The sequence below is a fragment of the Miscanthus floridulus genome, chromosome 18 (assembly GCF_019320115.1).
Source record: "Miscanthus floridulus cultivar M001 chromosome 18, ASM1932011v1, whole genome shotgun sequence".
NCBI lineage: Eukaryota > Viridiplantae > Streptophyta > Magnoliopsida > Poales > Poaceae > Miscanthus > Miscanthus floridulus.
The window spans coordinates 117,477,722-117,498,110 of record NC_089597.1 but is presented as its reverse complement, the minus strand read 5'-3'; the positions used below and the strand labels follow the sequence as shown (position 1 = coordinate 117,498,110).

Here is a 20,389-nt window from a genome sequence, read left to right as displayed (position 1 = left end):
CGTAGTGCATGCTCGGTGACCTCTCGTGATATGCCTAGCATGTCAGAAGGTTTCCATGCGAAGACATCACGATTGGCACGTAGAAAGTCAGCGAGCTCACATTCCTATTTGGCCAGGAGCTAGGTCCCGATCCGCACCATCTTGGTAGGGTCAGTGGGGTCGATCCCCACCGCCTTAGTTTCCTCGAATGGGCGGAAGGCAGTCGAGAAGGTTGGCTTGTTGTAGTCTAGGACTGCTAGGGTCGACAACTCCCCAAGCCACGGGAGCTCGGATGAGTTGATGACGGTAGTGGCGAGTTCGTAATGCTCGCTGTCGCATGTGTAGGCGTGCGAAAATGTGCTACCCACAATGATGATGTTGTTTGGTTCTGGCATCTTCAACTTTAGATAGGTGTAGTTGGGGGCTGCCATGAACTTGGCATAGCATGGCCGCCCCAAGATGGCATGGTAAGACCCTAGGAAGTCCACCACCTCGAAGGTAAGTACCTCCGAGTGGAAGTTGGCTCGGTCACCAAATGTGACAGGCAGGTCGATCTGCTCGAGTGGGTATGCCTGCGTCCTCGGGATCACGTCGTCGAAGGGAGAGCTTGCTGGGCGAAGCCCCGACTGAGGGATGCGCATGGCATCGAGGGTGTCGATGTAGAGAATGTTGAGGCCGCTACCTCTGTCCATTAGCACCTTGGTGAGGCGCTTCTTGCGGACGATGGGGTCGACAATGAGCGGGTAGTGACCTAGTCTGACGACGTGGGAAGGATGGTCCCTCTGATCAAAAGTGATTGGAGATTCTGACCAGCGAAGGAAGGTGGGGACGGTCGTTTCGGCGACGCATGCCTCTCTGTAGCGCACTTTGTGCTGGCACTTGGAGTAGATGGCATCGGATACCCCAAAGATCATGATGCATTCCTCAGGGTCAGAAAAGCCATCCCCATCCTTGCTCGCTGCGCCTCCTTTCTTGGCTGCTGCCTCCTTGCCCTTTTCTTCTTTCGACCCGCCGGCCTATCGCAGAAAGTGCTTGAGGAGCTCGTAGTCCTTGTAGAGGTGCTTGACGGGGTAAGTGTGGTTGGTGCATGGGCTATTGAAGGGTCGAGATGGCGACTAGAGGAGGGGTGAATAGTTCTTTTTAAAACTTAATCACGTTGGCTAACCGAAACAAGTGCGGAATTAAAACTATCGGTCTTAGCCAAGACTACACCCCTCTATCTATGTTTACTAGCACCTTGCAAAGATACTAATCAAGCAACAAAGGTGTCGGGCTAGCTAGAGCTCTCCTAACCAATTCTAGAAGCAAGGTCACACAAACCTATGCCACTAATACTTTAAGCAACAAGAGAGCTCCTACACATGCTAGTAAGCAAAAGCACAAAGCTAACGATGCTCACTAGCAATGCTCAATAACAAGGCAACCAATGCCTAATTAGAGAGCGCAAATACTTAGCTATACAAACTAAGCAATGTGACTAATGAGGTTACTAAAACCAAATTAGCCACGCAAGGGAGCTACTTCTATGCTACACAAGCAAGAAGGTAATTAGCAAGCTACACAAGCTATCTAATTACAAGAGCAACTACACAAGCTTAATATGTATAAAAGTAATAGCAAGCTTGTGTAATGAGGATGCAAACCAACGGGAAGAACAAGGTTGACACGATGATTTTTCTCCCGAGGTTCACGTGTTTGCCAACACGCTAGTCCCCGTTGTGTCGACCGCTCACTTGGTGGTTCGGCGGCTAATTAGCATCACCCGCTAAGCCCGCACGTCGGGCGCCGTAAGAACCTACCCCTTGAGTGAGGGTAGCTCAATGACACGCTTTACTAGAGTTGCTCTTCGTGGCTCCCGCGGGGCAAGCACAATGCCCCTCACAAGCACTTCTCCGGAGCGCCGCACAAGCTTCTTGCGAGCTTCGACGGAGACCACCACCAAGCCATCTAGGAGGTGACAACCTCCAAGAGTAACAAGCACCACTGGCTTGCAACTCGATCACCTAGTGCCACTCGATGCAACCTCACGATGCAATCGCACTAGAATCGCTCACTCACATAATCGGATGATCGCTATCAAGTATGTGTGAGATGGAGGGCTCCTAAGCACGCTCAAGCATGAACATAAAGTCCCCCAAGGTGCTCCACACAGGCCATGGCCGAAGGCCACTTCTATTTATAGCCCCAAGGGCTAAACTAGCCGTTACCCCTTCACTGGGCAACGGTCGGGCCGACCGGACGCTCCGGTCGTGTTGACCGGACGCTGGACCTCAGCGTCCGGTCGCCCACAGATGGCCACGTGTCCCGGTTCCAACGGTCACTAGACTTGATTGGACGCAGCAGCTTCAACTGACCAGACGCTGAACCCCCAGTGTCCGGTCGTTTCTAGTAAGCTCCCCGAGGTGTATTTCTTCGACCGGACGTGTCCGATCCACCTTGACCGGACACAGACAGCGTCCGGTGCAATACCCTCGGTACTGTGCCGACCGACCAGCTCGACCAGACGCATGCTCCCAGCGTCTGGTGCTTTCAGACCCAGCGTCCGGTCAGTTGACCGATGGCAGCGTCTTCGCGACCAACTCGTTTTCACTTCTAACTTCTTCACCCTTGCTCCAATGAGCCAACCACCAAGAATTTTGCATCCGGCGCAATAGAAAATAGGCATTTCATTTTCCCAAAAGCACCGAATCCCGCCGATGCAAACACCACCTCCTTTGTAAATGTGCCAACACCACCAAGTGTACACCACCATGTGTATGTGTGTTAGCATTTTCACAATCATTTCCCAAAGGATGTTAGCCACTCAACTTGCCACGCCACTCGATCCTAGCGATGATGCAAAGTTAGATCACTTGAGTGGCACTAGATGACCGATATGCAAACAAGTTTGCCCCTCTTGATAGTACGGCCATCTATCCTAAACCCGGTCATAAACTTCTCTACACACCTATGACCAATGAAATGAAATGCCCTAGGTTATACCTTTGCCTTGCGCATTCCATTCCATCTCCTTCAATGTCGATGCAACACATGCACCAACACGATCAACAATGATATGATCCACTTCATATCATCACGTGATCATATTGGTTCATCGATCTTGACTCCACTTGCTCTTCACCGTTGCCATCGTCCATCGGCGCCAAGTCTTGCTCAAGCTTCACCGCCACGCGGTCCATCACTCCAAAGCCTTTGACTTGCCCTTCACGCTTGTAACCGGTCCATCAAGCCAAGTCTTGTCTTGATCTTCTCCATCTTGATCACATGACTTAATGTCATGTCTCATGTGCATTTAAGCTCCTTCATCATCACATGTGTGAGCTTTGCAACATCTCTAAGCCATTTTCACCTTCATGGCATATGTTGCTCACACACATGTACCTGTGGACTAATCACCTGTGTATCTCACATAAACACAATTAGTCCACCTAGGTTGTCACTCAATTACCAAAACCAAACAAGGACCTTTCAGCTATCCATGAGCTTGTCGAAGTGGTCAGGCTGGCCCTGTTGGGGCTGCTTGCCTGCACGATCAGCCACGGCGACCAACGCGGAGTTGGTCAGTCGATGCCGATCCTTCTTGTTCTTTTTACCTCTCTGTGTGGAGGGGCCCTCGTCTTGGTCCTCGTGCTTGGCCTTGCCCTTGTCCTGGTCTCCACTAAAGACCGCTCCGACTGCCTCCTTTTTAGAGGCGTGGTTCGTGGCGACGTCGAGCAGGTCGCACGTGGTTCGGGGCTTCAGACAGCCAAGCTTGTGGATCAGGGACTTACAGGTTGTCCTGGAAAGGAACGCGCTAATGACGTCCATGTCGATGACATCAGGAAGGGAGTTGCACTGCTTTAAGAACCTATAGATGTAGTTCCATAGGGACTCGTTGGGCTCCTACTGGTAGCTCTTGAGATCCCAGGAGTTCCTCGGGTGGACATACGTCCTCTGGAAATTCCCGACGAAGATATATCCTCTTGAGGTCCGCCCAGTCGTGGATGCTGTCACGCGGAAGGAATTCGAGCCATGCTCGAACATGTTCCCCTAAGCAGACGGGGAGGTATTGAATGATGAAGTGGTCATCGTCCACTCCTTCGGCTCGGCGGGCGAGCTGGAAGTCTTTGAGCCATATACCGAGATTCGTCTCCCTGGTATATTTGGCGATGTTGGTAGGCGGTCAGAAGTGCTGCGGGAATGACGCTCTCTGGATGCGTCAGCCAAAAGCCCATAGTCCCGGGCCATCCAGGCTAGGACTCCGGTCGTCGGGTCGGCGACCATGCCTGGGGCACGTTTCACCGCTCCCTTCGATGGTTTGGTCGGGGCCCGTGTCGCCTGCTCTCACTGCTCCTCGATGGACGTCATCATCATGTCGGGCTTGACGCCGGTTGTTGATGACGCTGTGAGCGTCTTGGTTTGGCCTGAGCTGCTCGCGCATAGGGGGTCGGTGTGGAGCGGGTGTCGGGTCAGGCCGTGGTGCAGCTGCAGCCTCCTGTTCCGTGGCCGGCGACTGTAGTGGTGAGTGGATGGAGCGATTTGTCTAGTGCGTCCCCGCTCCCCTAGTGGGGAGAGAGGCCGCGAGTCGGTGTCGCGACGTGGAGCTCTCCGCCCGTTGAACAGCGACAGTTTCCACCAGCGCCCAGAGGTTCCGATGGATTGCCTGCTCCTGGGGGTCGACAGGCTCTAGAAGGCCGTGCAGAAGCATCATCGTAGTGGCGATGTTCTGGCCAGCCTGAGTGAATTGTGGGGGATCATTCCCCCCATCCATGATGTCGTGCTGGACTAAGCGGGCGCAACCCTAGGCGCCACTTGCTGGGTTACGCGCACGTGGCGCAGCATGCTGCGCCGAACGTGTCGGCGTAGGTGGTGGCTGGTTCTGCCGCCTTTGTCGTAGCTCCTCGCCGTGCTCCTGTGCACATACGAGGGCCTCCGCGCGAGGGTCCAGAGGGTTGTGGGTCTATAGAGACTCCGCCACCACCGACGGCTCTCCCGGAGCGTTCGCCATAGCGCACTCCCGTGATGGAGGGTGGCTAGGTGTCACAACATCGCCAATGCTAGAGCCGTTGCTCTCAACCTCATCATCCATGAGGTCGTGGAAAGAAGCGGGAGCATAGCTCGCTATCCTCATGAATTCGGATGTGAGAGGGGGCGGCGCCAGCATCCTTCGGAGCCCCTCGGCGTATGCGTCCGTGGGGGACGCGAGGCAATAGGGGAACCGGTTGTATGGCGGTCGCGATAGGGACAACGGGGTCCCTCCGGAGAGTCGGCGAAAAATATGAAAAAGCGAGTAAAGAACATTATGTACGTTACTCACAGTGGGGTTTGAGCCCAGCGTGGGCTCAGAGCAAAGCGCAAGCGCCTCTTCGGAGAGGTCGTCGGGTGGCCCGAAGGCGAAGGAGGGCGCTCCTCCTCCGATGGGCGTCAGGACAAGTGCCTCCTCATGGAGGTGAAGCACGCCGAGCCGGTCGGCGATAAAGTCCAGGCTTTCGAAGAGGAAGGCCTAGGACGGCTCGAAGATAGGAGAAACCCACATCCCAATAGGTGGGAGCATGGGAAACTCCAGCGAGCCGAAGCGAGTCGTATCACTTGAGCCCGCCATGCCAAAGATGGCGGAAAGGTGGGCTATCCGATGACCAAAAGCGTGAACGTACGACATCTTCCCCACGGACGACGCCAACTGTCGGTGCGAAAAGTGACCAACTAGTAAATATTTGTCATTTTGCCGTACGTTGTGATCGGATGTGGTCTTACACTCAATGACACAGGGTTTATACTGGTTCAGGCAACGTGCCCTACGTCCAGTTTGAGTCGGTCGGTGACTTTATTCCTAAGCCCAGGTGCTCGAAGTTTGCTGTGGGGTTACAAACGAAAGGGAGTAAGATGTGGGGTATTAGAGGTCCGGTCAGACTCCGGACCGAAGGGCCAAGAGTGACAGGAGCTCCGACGTGCGCTAAGTATTCGAGCGTGTGCTCTGTGTGGCTTTGGAATGTCCGAAGCTAGCAGAGAGTGAGTCGGAATGATCCGTCTGTTGTTCGTTGGAATCGTCTATGTGAATCGATCGTCCTCCTTTTGGAGAGAGCGCATCCCCTTTTATAGATGAAGGTGATAATTTTACAAGAGAGAGTGTGTGAGAGAAAGAGAGTGTGTGTGCTACCTAGTCTTGTCGCCCACGCCGTCGGATACAAGGTGGTTTGTCGGTGCCCACAATATTGTTGACGCCCAGATGCATGTGGTAGGCTCCATCGTCTTCTTCTGGTAAGGCAAATGTCGACGTCTATCATACTGTAGGATAAATATTGACGCCCACAACACTGTTTGTGTTCTGATATGTCTAGAAGGTTGCAGAGCACCCTTCTGATATGGCCTGACAGTACTTCCCTGCAGGTGTGCAGGGTACGGCCCTCGGTATTGCGGTTGACTTGAATGCCCTGTCTTACTTGCTCCGCCCGTTTCTCTGGGTCCTTGCCGAGCGGGCGTCCCCGTTTAGTTGTTTCCCAGTTGGCTCTGACCGCGCCAGTCGAAAAAGAGCTGTAGGCAGAGGTTCGGTGTACCCTCGGTCGGAGAAGTGGGTCAGAGTCAGAATCGAGCGTTGTCCCTCCTTGGCCAGGCCTTCCGGTCGGAGAGGCGGGTCGGAGTCGGAAGCGAGCGCATCCTCTCCTTGGCTAGGCCTTCCGGTCGGAGAGGCGGTCCGGAGTCGGAAGCGAGCGTCGTCCCTCCTTGGCCAGGCCTTCCGATCGATGAGGCGGGGCGGAGTCGGAAGCGAGCGTTGTCCCTCTTTGACCAGGCCTTCCGGTCGGAGACTGGATTGCCCTTCTGGCCTGTCATTAGGTATTTTGGGCCGGCACAGGAGTTGTACGTCATTCGCAATGTTGTCTGCTGGGCCGAGCTTTTGCTGGAAAGTAGATCCATGAAGGACCCCGGATTTATGAACCCGACACAAAAAAGCTAAAATTTTTACCATGCAAGCTGCTCGCCGCGTCTGCGTGAACGAAGCCTAATAAACACTCCTCGTTCGCTTCGCTGAAAAAAATAAACTAAAATACCGTTTCAGCTGATTTTTATAAGAGAAAAATACTGTTCGAGATGAAAAGACACGTTGAAAAGTACAAATTAGCCACCTACCACTGTCCACTGTAACAAAGAATCCGACGCGTACGGGGCTCGGGTTTTGAGAGCCTGTGCTGCCGAAACGGCCCGCGCCATCTCCGTCTCCGTCTCTCCCACCACGCGTTGGCGGCGTTGGCGCGTACAGTACAGCTCATGCCACTACCCCACCCGGCCACCCGCCCCCTGAAATCACGAGCACCATTTGCACCATGGCAGACAGTGACCCCCCCTGCACCGCTGAACGCCCTCATTTATATTCCCTTCCATCCACCCCTCGCCGCAGCAGATCGACCGGGACCCCGTTTCCTCCCTCCTTCCCTCCCTTCCCTCGCTGACACTGTTTGACCCCTGCCGCTCGTGCCGCGTCCTCCTGTCCTCCAGTTAATAAGGCCGAGCGGCGAGGCGATAGCAGTGCTAGCCAGTGTAGGAGCGCTCCTAGTGTAGCGCCGTACCACAGATGGGGAGAAGAATGGAGGCCCCCTCCTCGCCCGCGCCCCGCCTCGTCGTCGTCCTCTTCCTCCTCGCCTCGCTGCTGCTGCATGCGCGCGCCGACGACCCCTACAGGTTCTACACCTGGAACGTCACCTTCGGCGACATCTACCCGCTCGGCGTCAAGCAGGAGGTACGCCCCGCCCGCACGGCCTCTGTTCTTCTACCTTGGTTCGCCCTGCATTTCGGCAATGGCCGCGTGGATGTGAATGTGATGTGACTGCGAATGCGACTGCGGTGCAGGGGATACTGATCAACGGCCAGTTCCCGGGGCCGCAGATCGACGCCGTCACCAACGACAACATCGTCGTCAATGTCTTCAACAACCTGCCGGTCCCCTTCCTCCTCTCCTGGTAACCTACTACTATTACTACTACTACTAGTAGGCAGTAGCACCAATCTCCTGTTACCAATTGTGCTCTGTTTTTTTTTACTGTCTCGCTTAAAAGCTTGCCTGCTCAAGATTGCCATGTTCTCTCTGAATGTTCCGGGATGCAATGCAATGCAACTGGTCGGCTCTTTTCTCATACGGAGGCCCTGAGTCGATGGTCCAGATTTGTAGTTGCAACGGCGTGATCCAGATCATGCTCTGAACTGAATCTTGCAGCCATCTCTGTTCTCTCTCTCGATGGAAGTTAAACGCTAGTGGCTCCTGACGTGCCCGGGTAAATGGGTAAATGCCAACTCCTTGGCACATGCTATGTCGTTCCTGGGACTAGTGGGATCGGTCTGTTTAGACATGGACACTTGTGTGAAGACGCCAGGCCTTCCAAGTGCAACTTGGCAGTTAAAAATTTCCTTGGATAGAGTAGGCGCAGCTGTGAATCTTGGTTGCCTTGCAGCGCTTGTTTTGTTGCTACTGCATGTCACGTTCATGTCATGGAGAGTGAGCTGCTTCAGGATAAAATTTTCACTACTCCCTTTTCCTTAGTAGCTAGTAGAAGAATCTGATACTGTTTATAATATATTAATATCCGCCCAATCTTTATCCTTATTAATAGTTCCCCTCCCTCTTTTACTTGAGCTTTCGCTTTCGTTCCAAATCCAGGATGCAAAGAGCACATGTACAAACAACGCATGCTTCCATAGACCATAGATCAGTGGGCCTCCAGTGGTTTTAGCATTGATAATTTGCACATTAGTGCGATCTGTGGCTTCTTTTGCCTTAAGAGAGTGACAAGAGTGACTCTTGCCACATTAAGGCGGTCACACGAAAACTGTATAAGAAAAAAAAGAAGAAAATGCACATTGTCCAAATTACCTATCGACTGACTATACTGAACGTTAAATGCATCAATCTCATGGCTACTTGATCATGGACCACTGTCCCTGTCGATCAATGTCAATTTTTAGGATTAACTGTTCCTCTTTTTTACTGTTCCTACATTGCAGGCAAGGAATTCAGCAGAGGAGGAGCTCATGGCAAGACGGCGTGTATGGTACCAACTGCCCGATCCCTCCGGGTGGCAATTTCACTTACAACATGCAGTTCAAGGACCAGATCGGGACATACTACTACTTCCCTTCCCTTCTATTTCACAAGGCAGCCGGTGGCTATGGTGGCATCAGGGTTCTTAGCCGGCCGAGGATCCCTGTCCCGTTTGACCCACCTGCCGGTGATTTCACCATATTGGCTGGTGACTTGGTTCAAGCTCAATCCACACTGTATGTTTACATCCTCAAGTATCCTGCATCGCATCTTACCGCCTGATTTTAGTGCACCGCTAACACTGCAAGTACGGAATCTCCTGCAGGATTTGAAAGGCATTTTGGACAGTGGTAATGACCTGCCGTCTCCTGATGGCCTTCTTATTAATGGCCAAGGCTGGAATGGCAACAGATTTACGGTAGACCAAGGTAAACTATATAATTCGAGTACATCAGACGAAAATGCCTGGCAATTATTAATAATCTTCGTATAGACTAGAGTTGTGCTGAACTTGATTGACACGTAATCTTGCCAGGGAAAACATATCGTTTTCGGGTGTCGAACTGTGGGCATAGCAACATCAGTGAATATAAGGATTCAAGGCCATTCCATGCTTCCTGGTTGAGGTGGAGGGGTCTCCACACCATGCAGAGCACATACACATCCATCGATGTCCATCTAGGCCAATCATACTCGTTCCTTGTTACTGCTGATCAGCCACCTGCAGACTACTCCATAATTGTCTCCACTCGTTTTACCACCCCTGTCCTCACCACCACTGCTATCCTCCACTACAGCAATTCAAATGGTGCTGCAACGGTACCGCCTCCCGCAGCGCCTACAGTTGAGATCGATTTTTCACTCAACCAGGCTAGGATCGATTCGGTAAGACTGTCACGATTCTTTCAGTAATTCTTAGCTTGCCTCTGAAAACTTTGTTTTGGATATCATATCATACTACCTAACAACATTACTGTCACATTGAGAAAGACGCATGCGTTTGTCTTCCCTGACTCTTTGATATCTTCTGTTGCCTACCTTCTGTACAGGTGGAATCTGACAGCGAGTGGACCGAGGCCAAATCCTCAAGGCTCTTACCACTACGGTCTCGTCAACACCACAAGAACCATCAGACTCGCCAACTCACGGGCAACCATCAACTGGCAAGCTGAGATACGCAGTCAACAGCATCTCCTTCATCCCGGCCGACACTCCTCTTAAGGTCGCTGATTTCTACAAGATTCCGGGAGTTTTCACGCTGGGCAGCATGCCCGACAACCCAACGGGTGGCGGCGCGTACCTCCAGACATCTGTCATGGCGGCCAACATGCGGGACTATGTCGAGGTCAGTCTTTGAAAACACGGAGAACTTCGTGCAGTCGTGGCACATTGACGGTTACGCGTTCTGGGTCGTCGGGTGGGTTCTCCTAATTCCATTCTTGCTGATCCTGACATGTTTAGTATCACTGGATCTGAATGACTGAAGATTGGTGTGATTTTGTTTGTTTCCGGATGATCAGGATGGATGGAGGACAGTGGACACCGGCTAGTCGTCAGGGCTACAACCTTAGAGACGCCATTGCTCGGTACACATTGCAGGTATCGTTTAAATTGGTCGCTCTCTCTCCATGTGTGATTCGCCTTCCCGGATATGCAATTGCCATCACAGCACTGTTGCGGTGCCATAACAAGAAGTCAAGAAACACCTGTGCTTGCAAAAGTTGCTCTGATGTCTGAACTCTGAACAACCACTGATGTTCACTTGTGTTACACTGGCCATGTTTTCAGGTGTACCCTCAGTCATGGACAGCTATCTACATGCCGCTGGACAACGTGGGGATGTGGAACGTGAGGTCGGAGAGCTGGGCCAGGCAGTACCTCGGCCAGCAGTTCTACCTCCGCGTCTACTCGCCGGTGAACTCGTGGCGGGACGAGAACCCGATCCCCAAGAACGCGCTGCTCTGTGGCCGGGCCTCTGGGCGCCGGACGAGGCCTCTCTGAAGCTGAAGCCCTGAACCCAAGAAGACCTTGCCTGTTTCCGGCCACGAAGGGGTGGCCGGAACTTCCGGGGATAAGTTGAAGCTGAGGGTAGAGATAATTGAGGTGTTCAGATTGCTGAACAGAGTTCCGTTTTGCACTGTGGCGCTGATAATCGATCAGCTCATATATTATTTAACAATTGTAGTTAAAACATTCCGATCCCGGTGGATTTGTTGTATGGGAAGCTTTCTCGCTTCCTCGCTCACACCACTGATGATGATAATATTCATAGTTACCTGATTTTTCTTTTTGTTGCATACACGTCAGATTTCTCATCTATTCGAATGAACTGATGCTGAGGAAACACTGAAAGTCGGAAACGAACAATACGTCTATAGAAAGAATACGCCTTCATAGCCGTGTAGCGTTCGAGCCTGAAAGGCGCCAGCGTGCAAGAGAAGCGGACAGTTTCAAAATAGTTAACGGCCGGATTAGTTGGATCACTTTGCAAAGCGCCCCCTAAACTTCCTTCCTTCTCCCTCGTCTCCCCCAACCGCAAGCTCCTCCTCCCTCTCCTCTCCCAGTCACTCTCTCCCGATCGCTCCCCCATTTCGCGCTCTCTAAACATAGGCGAGCTCGACGCGCGTGGCGCGTGCCCGCCATCGCACACGGAATTCCCCATTCCTCCGCGCGAATCTCCCCACAAGCGATCCCCACTGTCGAGGCCCCGATTCGAATCACCTTAGGTTTTCTCTTCGCGACCGGCGAGGCGGCGGCGAGGATGCCGTGCTAGGCTTGGGTCGGAGGCGAGATGAACATCGTGCGCGGCGTCGCCGATTATCTCCGCAAGGCGCCACCTCCTCCTCCCCCCGCACCGGGCAGGTGATGCGGCGCCTACCACCTCCTTCCCCGCCGGCGACTTCGACGACGCGCCCACCCCGTGCGTCGTCTTCAGGTATGCGCGAGAGGATGAGCGCACTCTCTCATTCACCTTCGCACTCCAATACCTTATACATAACGCGACTTGTTTAGTGCGGTGGCTGTGTGGGTTAGGTAATCCCCAATGCTCGTCGCGATTGTGCGAGATTCGAGTTAACTGTTGGAGAAATGCTGCTGCCACTTGAAACTCATCATCAGTGGTTCAAAGCGGCAGTGAGCCACTGGGGCTTTGTTTCAGTTGCTAGTTTAATTATATATATTGGCTCCTGACTGTTAAATTAATATTCTGGGTTGTTTAGCATGTTTTTGCATGCTCATTACCTGAACCAATCCACCCATTAGTTAAGAATGGTTATACAGACAATTTATACTGATGAGTGCAACCATAGGCTTTGCAAATAGCAGAAGGAAAGGAAACAGAAAGTGAATGTATATGTGCAAGTGAGATTGAAAAACGGGAAAAATATAGCATCATCTCAATTAACCGTAAAGCCTAAACAAAGACGAAATGAACTGTTTCTAATTTGCAGTTGCAACACCATTTTGCCGCAGACTACCGAAGCTTATTTGCCCCTGTGGCAAGCCAGGTGCATTCTTCATCGTTGAAGGCAGCAAAAACTTGTTTGTTGTGACCAAATACTGATGTTAAGTCATGATTCAGATAAAAGTAAACCACTTGTAGCCTCAAGTTAATCTTGCCCGTGAGTCTTTCCTACCAAATAACACAAAGAACTGTATGATTGTAGCGGACTGCTTGTTAATTGTTTCAACTCTTTTTCTTGTCTGATGAGTAAGATAGGTATATGGAAAGACATTGCATTGAAAGTCACATTAATCCTTGCCAGTTAAGCAAATTATTCATGTTAGCTTGGCACAAGTGCAGCATCTATATGCTGATTTTAATTCTATAAATAAATCTGTCATCAGATCTTGTAGCCTTTTCTTTTTGGTGCTTGACTTGATTGCGTGAATGTTTCTCCTCATGATTTGTTATCTGGTTTCAGTGGTAGTCTGGAGGAGGGAGCCTTGAATGTACTTTGGAAGAATTATGAGAATGCACTTGATAAGGTACTTTTCTGAAAGCCTGGCAGTTTCCCTTCTAGTTCTGCTTACAGTTAGGATCTTAAACTAGACACATATTGCCATTCTAAAAATTTGCTAGATGTTTCAATACTTCGATGTAATGTAAGAGCCTAGAGGACTAGCCAGTAGCCATATATTTTAGTGTCCATTTGACTGTTATCCATGACATGACTTAGTAATGTGTCATCCAAGCATAACTTAGGAGATGACAGGAACACAAATTGTTTGAACAAACAAACATCTTTAAAAATCATAGGCTAATGATTAAAACAGTCTGTTTTAACGCTTGTTAAGTATTTTGGGCAGCATGACTAGAGTTTGTTTGTGTGCCAGCTAAGATTATTCTTTGCGGGGCAATATATGTTTCTCTGAAAGTTGAAGTTTGGTTCAACTTTGACCCAAAACTAGCCTTAACATGATGATGATTCATTATGCTTTTTCTTCTTCCAAAGATGTAAAAGTCGATGCCTTAAATGCAATAACCCGGATATTTGCTTAATGGTAAATAGCATTGATATTTTTGCTCCATGATAACCTAACCTGCTGTAGTACATAACTATTCTGCTGGCAATTCGGTTCAGAATTTTATGCAACTACTTTATACAGTTATGCTGTATTACATCTTGTGCTCTTACAGGATGAGAAGGAAAAATCTCTTCAAATTTTTGTCTTGCAATTTGTAGAGACATTCAGAGATTGGGGACCACACCCAATTGAGCAACTGGTTGATCAAGAATTAGGAAACAATGAAACAGTTGTAGGATGCTCTTGCGGGCATCCTTCTGAGGTCATTCTTATTCTGATTCAGGAGATTTCTCTAATTACATCAACTTTTACTGAAAGTAAGCGGCTTTATTCTATAGTGACTATTTATTGTGTGATATTCCTCCAATATTCTTTGATTTTTTAAATTCATAATTTTGATGTTTGTTGCATGTGGTAAGTCTCCCCACCTTCCATTCTATGTTCACGAAACAACTCTTTCTTGAGCATGGGTAGAATGCTCTTCTTGGACAAATTTGGCTTCTTAAAATCAAATTTTTGTGGAATTTGCTTCCTAGAAACCTGTTTTTGCGAGTGGACAATGCAAAGTTGTACCAATTTGCAAGTGGACACTGCAGGCGCTGAAAGTTTGGAGTAATATATACTGCTCATAGGGTTGTGACTTGTGAGAAGACTGATGAAATGACTAATTACCCCTTATACCTGAACTGTTGCCATCAGCTTAAGTGCTACAACTACACACATCTGAGTGGACATTATATATTTTAATGCTCATCAAACAGGAATTTTGCATAATATTGCTGTGTCCAAGATCCCCACAGAAAACGTCACAAAGCTTGAAAGCCCTTAACCCAAATTTTCCATCTTTTTATGCCCTTCAGGGCTTCATGGCCTTAATATATAATATGCTGATCGCTGAGAAACAAAACACGGTGGAACTTTCAGTGGCATAACAATGACCATAGCTTTGCTTAGTTGAAGAAGTAAAATCAGGTTTACTTATTTTTCATCATATGCCTTTAAAGTTTAAAGTAGTTGAATAAGGAGGAGGTTATTCCGAGGATACTGCTAAAATGCTGAACTTTTGTTCTATTTGTTGAACACTTTTGCTTTATCTTGTTGAGTCCATTGCACTTGGGGCTATTTTTCAGTTGTGTTGTGGTGTGTTGGTGTTTTCTCCCCTTGAACACACTGTGTTGGTGTTGCATTGTGGAATGTAGTTCATTAGAGGTAACCTTTACTGATTTGAAAATAAGTTAGCTTTTATAGCTCTGAACAGATGCTTGAGCAAGTTGAGCATTAATCAATGTGACTTAGTGCAAAAGGACACTATTAGAATTTATTTTCTGAATGAACAATATCTGGTAGAATGCTCACTTTGTGAATGAGAAATAGACTATTGTTGGTTTTGTCATTATATGGATTTTGCTTTTGACAGCTATTCTTATAATTTAAATCATATTTTTTTGAAAATAAATTTAAATCATATTTGTTCTTGTTATTGCATTATTAGGTGGCAACAGTCCGGTATCTCCTACAATTCATCATTCAGGGCAACAAAATAACTTGGGTTTGAGCTCACAGATATTGCAAGTTCTGGAGTGTTTGGAAATTCTGACTCGCTCCTTGCATAACTGTAAAGTATTCAGCTACTATGGTGGTGTACAGAAGATTGCTTCTCTACTAAAAGGTAGGAGTTCAGTCAGGTGCTGATCACCCATTCTAAGAAGTGTGTGGGTACTGGATTCTTGTCCTGTCCTTTTAACGCTTCTTCTTTAATGGAATGACACGCAGCTCTCCTGCGTATTCAAGTTGACAATTATGCATCATGTATTTTTTTAAGCAACAATTACACATCATTTATTCGTCCTCACTTTGAACAGTTGATTAACCCTAAACCCTGTTAAGTACACTCTTAGAACTTCAAATTGCTAATTTCTTAACTAATGAGCAGTTTTCCACCACCCTCTAAGAGGCTCAGGCTCCATGTTTCAAATCCACCACGAGTTTGGTTTTCTCTTATTTGTTTTGTTGGGATTTGAGCTGCTCATGACCTCATTGTATATATACCTCTTTGCTGTTCAGTGAAGTGTACATCATTATACATAACTTCTCAATTCTCTAACTGTTGATGCAAAAGTGGATCTGCAAACACAAAGGGCTAATACCCGAATCGATATCCAAAGCGTGCCAGTCGATTTGACCTGCTAATCGACAAGGATGAAGATACGAACACTTTGGTCCTGACAACAGCGATACGCCCGGAAGTCACGGCCAAGAGGTGCTCACGCGGAACTCGAGAATCGCCGAAGGTCGCACTGAAACGATGCAACTCGCCGAATCAATGAGAACTCGTAAAAAAGGAAAAATATGCAAATTGACGAAGTCGCCGAAAAGTAAGTAGATGCAAATAGGAGTAAAAATTGGTTTTGATATTGATTGATTGATCTTACATCGCCCCTCACTCTATATTTATACCCTGATCTAAAGAGACACAACCGAACACAACTAGGACACCAAGCCCATATCTAAGGAAACACGTGACTCTTACATGAACCATACTCTAACAAATATAGAAAAGGAAATCAACTCCTATCTATTTCCCTGTCCGCCTTAATTACGATGAAAATCTCGCCATCTTCCTTCCCATCGGCATATCCCCTGTTTCATCGGTAGTAGTCTTCAAGTCTTCATCGGCATACTCACTGCTGCATCGGCAGTAATCTTCAAGCCTTCCTTCATCGTCATACTCACTGTTGCATCGGCAGTAGTCTTCAAACCTCCCTTCATCGGCATCGACAATAACACCTCCAACCTCATCGGCAACGCCCGAGTCTAAACCAACCTTTCCATCGACCATCACCAGCTATCGGCAACCATCTTTACAAGCTGGCTTTCATCGGCTATCAAAGTACACAGTAACCTTCCCCTCGCCGATTAGTCCACTCCGATCATTATCACGTACAAAAAAAACGGTGTCAACACATGCCCCCCAATTTCGGAGTATAAAACCATTAATGCTCCGAAATTTACTCCAGATAACGCTTGCCTTTGTCCGATTACCGTAACTCATTCTCCAAGCCAAAACTTGATTTGTTATCAAATCCAATCAAATCTAATCTTGATTCACGCACTTCAGTAAATATCGCACAATCGCCAACCACTCTTGCCTTGATTATGGTTAAGATACCGAAACAATAACCCATCGGCAAGATCTTAACATGATAATGCTGCCATTTTCAGAATTAAAACATCCCGTATCGATATCCCTTCCAAGTCATGATTACTGGTCATCAACTCATCTGTACAATCCCCTGATTATCGCGCGAACAGTTACCATATCCATCTGAACCGCCTTGACCTATATGCGCGCGACATAGAGATAAGTCCAAAATACCCTTATTCCGGGCGGCTTATAAATAGATTTCTCCGGAACCCTCATTTTCTACCTTCAGCCTCCAATCCTTGGCATTCTCTCTCTCCGGCGGCGACTCCGACGAACAACCGCGCGACCTCAACCAACAAGAACCCTTCTCCGGCGCTAACTTCAAGTTTCCGGCTCGTACCTCCACCTTCCTCAAGACAATGGCCATCAACTTCGACGTCCCCGCGGTTCGCTCCACTTCCATTACCTTTTACTTTGATCTTTTTGTAAATTCATTCAGTTGGTGATTTTTCCTTTCTTCTGTTCTCTGGATTCTATAACCTTAGGAACTGCGCAACAAATTAGTTATCCCAACCGATCAGCCGCACGTCCAATGCCTTGGACCAATGGGCAACCCAGATCCAACCGATCTGATCAATGCAGAGGTTAACAGAATCCCCTTTAGAGCCCAAAATTCCTCTCTGAATTTGTGGAAAGACACATTCCGATCTTGGCCCAAAACCACCAAAGGGTGGAAAGATTGGTACTTGAGGGTTAATAGATCGATGCAAGTATACTGGGCAGAACGAAGGTTAGACCAATGTATTAGGCTATCTATTGCCGATATGCAGAAAAATGAATCAATGATAATTGCAGCTGCTTATTTCTGGTCAGACATGACCAACACTTTTATGTTTGGACATGGCCCAGCTACTCCTACCCTTGCCGATATCCACATGCTTACTGGCTTGGACATCTCAACTGCCGATGAAGGCTCCATCTATGGTAGAAAGTCTGAATATAGGGTGAATACCCGCAACATCGGCGGTTGGACAGGATACATTCAAGAATACCAGAAGACCGGGACACTTAACCAGAGGGAACATGCCACATTCCTGAATATGTGGTTAGAAAAATTTATCTTCTGTGGTCGATCAGTAGGACCAACCAACGCCTTCCTCCCTGCAGCTAAACTTTTGGCTAATGGCGTAAGGTTTCGTCTTGGCCGATACCTTCTGAGCTCCACTTATCATCTTCTTCATCAAGTGTCTCAGAAACTTTTGCTTGGCGAACCCATCGGCAACCTGGGAGGCCCGTGGTGGTTTATCAACATGTGGCTGAATGCCCATATGCACAAACGTTTGCAATGGGACTTTTTTGCTCAACAATTCCCACGAGAAATTGCTGAAGACTATGTGCTTGGGGATGATGAATCGGCAACACGCTCACCCCTCAATTTTGGTGAAGCCATAATTGTCCTTCCTGGAACAGAAGCCAACGAAGACCAAATCGGCAGATTCTTTCAAAGCTTCTACAATGGTCTTTCTCGTGATCATAGGGCCTGGGTGCCTTATATTGACGAAGAAAACAGATTCCCCCTTCTTTTCAACTTTGCCGATGACACTCTGAATCAAGATAATGAGCTCATGATGGCTATCATCACTCCCAGGGCAATTCCAGTAAACACATTCGGCAGCGAGAAAAACACCAACATTACGTATGAATTTTACAACCCATCGGCAGTATCCCGCCAATTGGCTTTTGGGCAACTGCCAATCAAACTCTGCTTTGCCGATGTGATCAAACCCAGGGAAACAATCACCCGCGGAACAGATTAGAACAAGGTAGTACAACTCTCTCCCGATGCCGATACTACAGATGTTGATATATCCACCTGGACACCAATATCTTTCATCACCGAGTCATATAAGCAATGGTGGCGAGAGTGGAAAGAACAACTGTTCGCAACTTCTGCTCACACATATCGGCACATGATCGACCCTGAATATGCCATCCCTGACGACGCGGTAAGTTTCTTTTAACTCCCTTCTGCTTTTCCCTTCATATATCAGTAACTGATTCTCTTGTAACAGGTTAACAACCCAGCACCATCGGTGAGCAAAAGTGGGAAACCCTTCAATCTTCGGCCTGTTTCCCCAACATCGCCGATCGGCTACAACGCTCCCACCTTAGCCGCTTTGACCCACCAGAAGATTCGTACCAAGACCATCACTTCCAAGTCCAAATTGGCTACATCCAGGGCTACTCCATCGGCTGCTGCTACAACCTTGGTCAAAGCATTCAAGGTAACAACCTTGTTTATTTTTACTTATGCCGATCACAAACTGTATTAACCTTAATCATCAGGGGGTAAGAGCTGCTACTGGATCGTCATCGGCAATTCCGCCGATATCAAGCACCACTTCTTTCGATGAACCTTCAGAGGTAGCTTCTTGACTTTACATTTTATCTGTTAAATATCATATCTTACACTTGTTTTGCAGCAACAATTGGGTACATCGGCAAACGTACCAGATGTTCAAGCTTCACAACCAACAAGTGTCGATGCCCCCCAGCCAATCGTTGCCGATGCCCAAGCAAAGCGCAAAGCTTTAACAGATACTGAAGCACAGCCAAAACGACAAAAGTCTATGCCGATCCCTACATCTGCCCCAATGTCATTGGTCATCATACCTCAAGAGCCCACCACCGATGAAGTCACAGAGGATATCCCATCGGCAAGCTCAGCCGATCCCCCACACGACATACTCCAGGTTGCTTCCTCCAGTCAAGCACAGGAAATTGCCTTGAAACAGGTAAACCGATCAACCTAGCTGATTTACAATACTCATACTTACCCTTAACTGATCTCCTTTTCTCTCTCTCAGGAACAAGATTCCCCGAACAGCCTATTTTCCTTTGCCATTGACATTTCTGACGACGATGGAGAGGAGACAAGTTCTTCCCTTGCACTGGGAACAATATCGGCAGAGACTAAATCCAAGTTGGAAACCCTCCTGAACTTGCTACAGCAAGGTACCGCCCAACTGGTAGATGACTCGGACCCCGCAAAGGCAATTTTCAAAACAATTCGTGGCCAGGTCCCTGCCGATGTTGAAGAAGTACTCTTCCCAGCAGCTCATTTAGAAAGCCGCCAACTGCAATATCAACGGGCTGCTCAGCGCATTGCCGATAGAGCAGCTCAAGCTCAACTCAAAGAAGAGATGCTACAACTGAAACAAATTGCTGATGAGAAGCACAAGGGCATCGTCAACTTGCAGACTTCGGGTGCTGCACTTAAGCAGAAAATCTTGGATTTATCAGCAAGGAAGATAGCTCTATTGGCTGAATTGAAAGAAGTCGACGCAGCCTTAACTCATGCTCAACAAGAAGAAAGCCAGCTACCCAATGCCGTCAAAGCCCTTCAGCAAGAAAGAGATATCCAAGCTCGCAAAGCTTTAGCCATGAAGAAAAAACTCAAGCCTGTGGAGGGTGCTGCCGATGACGATATCAAAGAAATGGAGGAAGCCGACCAGATTCGCCTGCGTGCGATATTAGCTATCCAATCCTTGTTGAACGTGTAATCTTATTTATTGTATCGGCACTTTATGAGACATTGACATCCTTGCATAATTCTAGCCGATAGTACTGTTATCGGCACTTATACTTTTATGCATCTATCCAGATACTAGGGTAATATTTCTTTAAATATTTTCCATTTAACGCTCTGGGAAACACAACCCCTTCGAGGG

The 20,389-nt window shown here is 48.4% G+C and overlaps 2 protein-coding genes and 1 pseudogene across 4 annotated transcripts in view; all 3 read left to right on the top strand.

Annotated features, from left to right (window-relative positions):
• The first annotated feature begins 7,310 nt into the window (after positions 1 to 7,310).
• Positions 7,311 to 11,252, top strand: LOC136521067 (L-ascorbate oxidase homolog; annotated as a pseudogene).
• A 495-nt stretch (positions 11,253 to 11,747) lies between these two features.
• LOC136524459 (uncharacterized) overlaps positions 11,748 to 20,389 on the top strand; it is an 18,317-nt gene continuing 9,675 nt past the window's right edge. The window contains exons 1-5 of the mRNA XM_066517826.1: positions 11,748 to 11,752; positions 11,817 to 11,921; positions 12,910 to 12,973; positions 13,626 to 13,830; positions 15,006 to 15,182. Of these exons, the coding sequence (XP_066373923.1) occupies positions 11,748 to 11,752; positions 11,817 to 11,921; positions 12,910 to 12,973; positions 13,626 to 13,830; positions 15,006 to 15,182 (556 nt within the window). The remainder of the gene's footprint in view (positions 11,753 to 11,816; positions 11,922 to 12,909; positions 12,974 to 13,625; positions 13,831 to 15,005; positions 15,183 to 20,389) is intronic.
• LOC136521187 (uncharacterized) lies at positions 15,154 to 20,221 on the top strand. Of its 3 annotated transcripts, none has more exons than XR_010775503.1 (6): positions 15,154 to 18,664; positions 18,731 to 18,943; positions 19,005 to 19,082; positions 19,142 to 19,453; positions 19,526 to 19,673; positions 19,739 to 20,205. XR_010775503.1 is itself a non-coding variant. In XM_066514892.1 (6 exons), exons 1-6 carry the CDS (start codon positions 18,629 to 18,631, stop codon positions 19,753 to 19,755), a joined length of 804 nt encoding a protein of 267 aa, XP_066370989.1. In that variant the 5' UTR covers positions 15,154 to 18,628; the 3' UTR covers positions 19,756 to 20,200. The 3 variants fall into 3 exon arrangements, 2 of the variants coding, with proteins under 2 accessions (XP_066370989.1, XP_066370988.1); XM_066514892.1 differs by having other exon boundaries at positions 19,739 to 20,200; XM_066514891.1 differs by having other exon boundaries at positions 18,052 to 18,664; positions 19,526 to 20,221.

Excerpts from the sequence above, each read along its gene's own strand:
- LOC136521187 (XM_066514891.1), top strand. The coding sequence starts at position 18,629 with ATGATCGACCCTGAATATGCCATCCCTGACGACGCG. Across the intron at positions 18,665-18,730 it reads ATGCCATCCCTGACGACGCG|GTTAACAACCCAGCACCATC; the intron begins GTAAGTTTCTTT and ends CTCTTGTAACAG. Across the intron at positions 19,454-19,525 it reads AGGAAATTGCCTTGAAACAG|GAACAAGATTCCCCGAACAG; the intron begins GTAAACCGATCA and ends TCTCTCTCTCAG.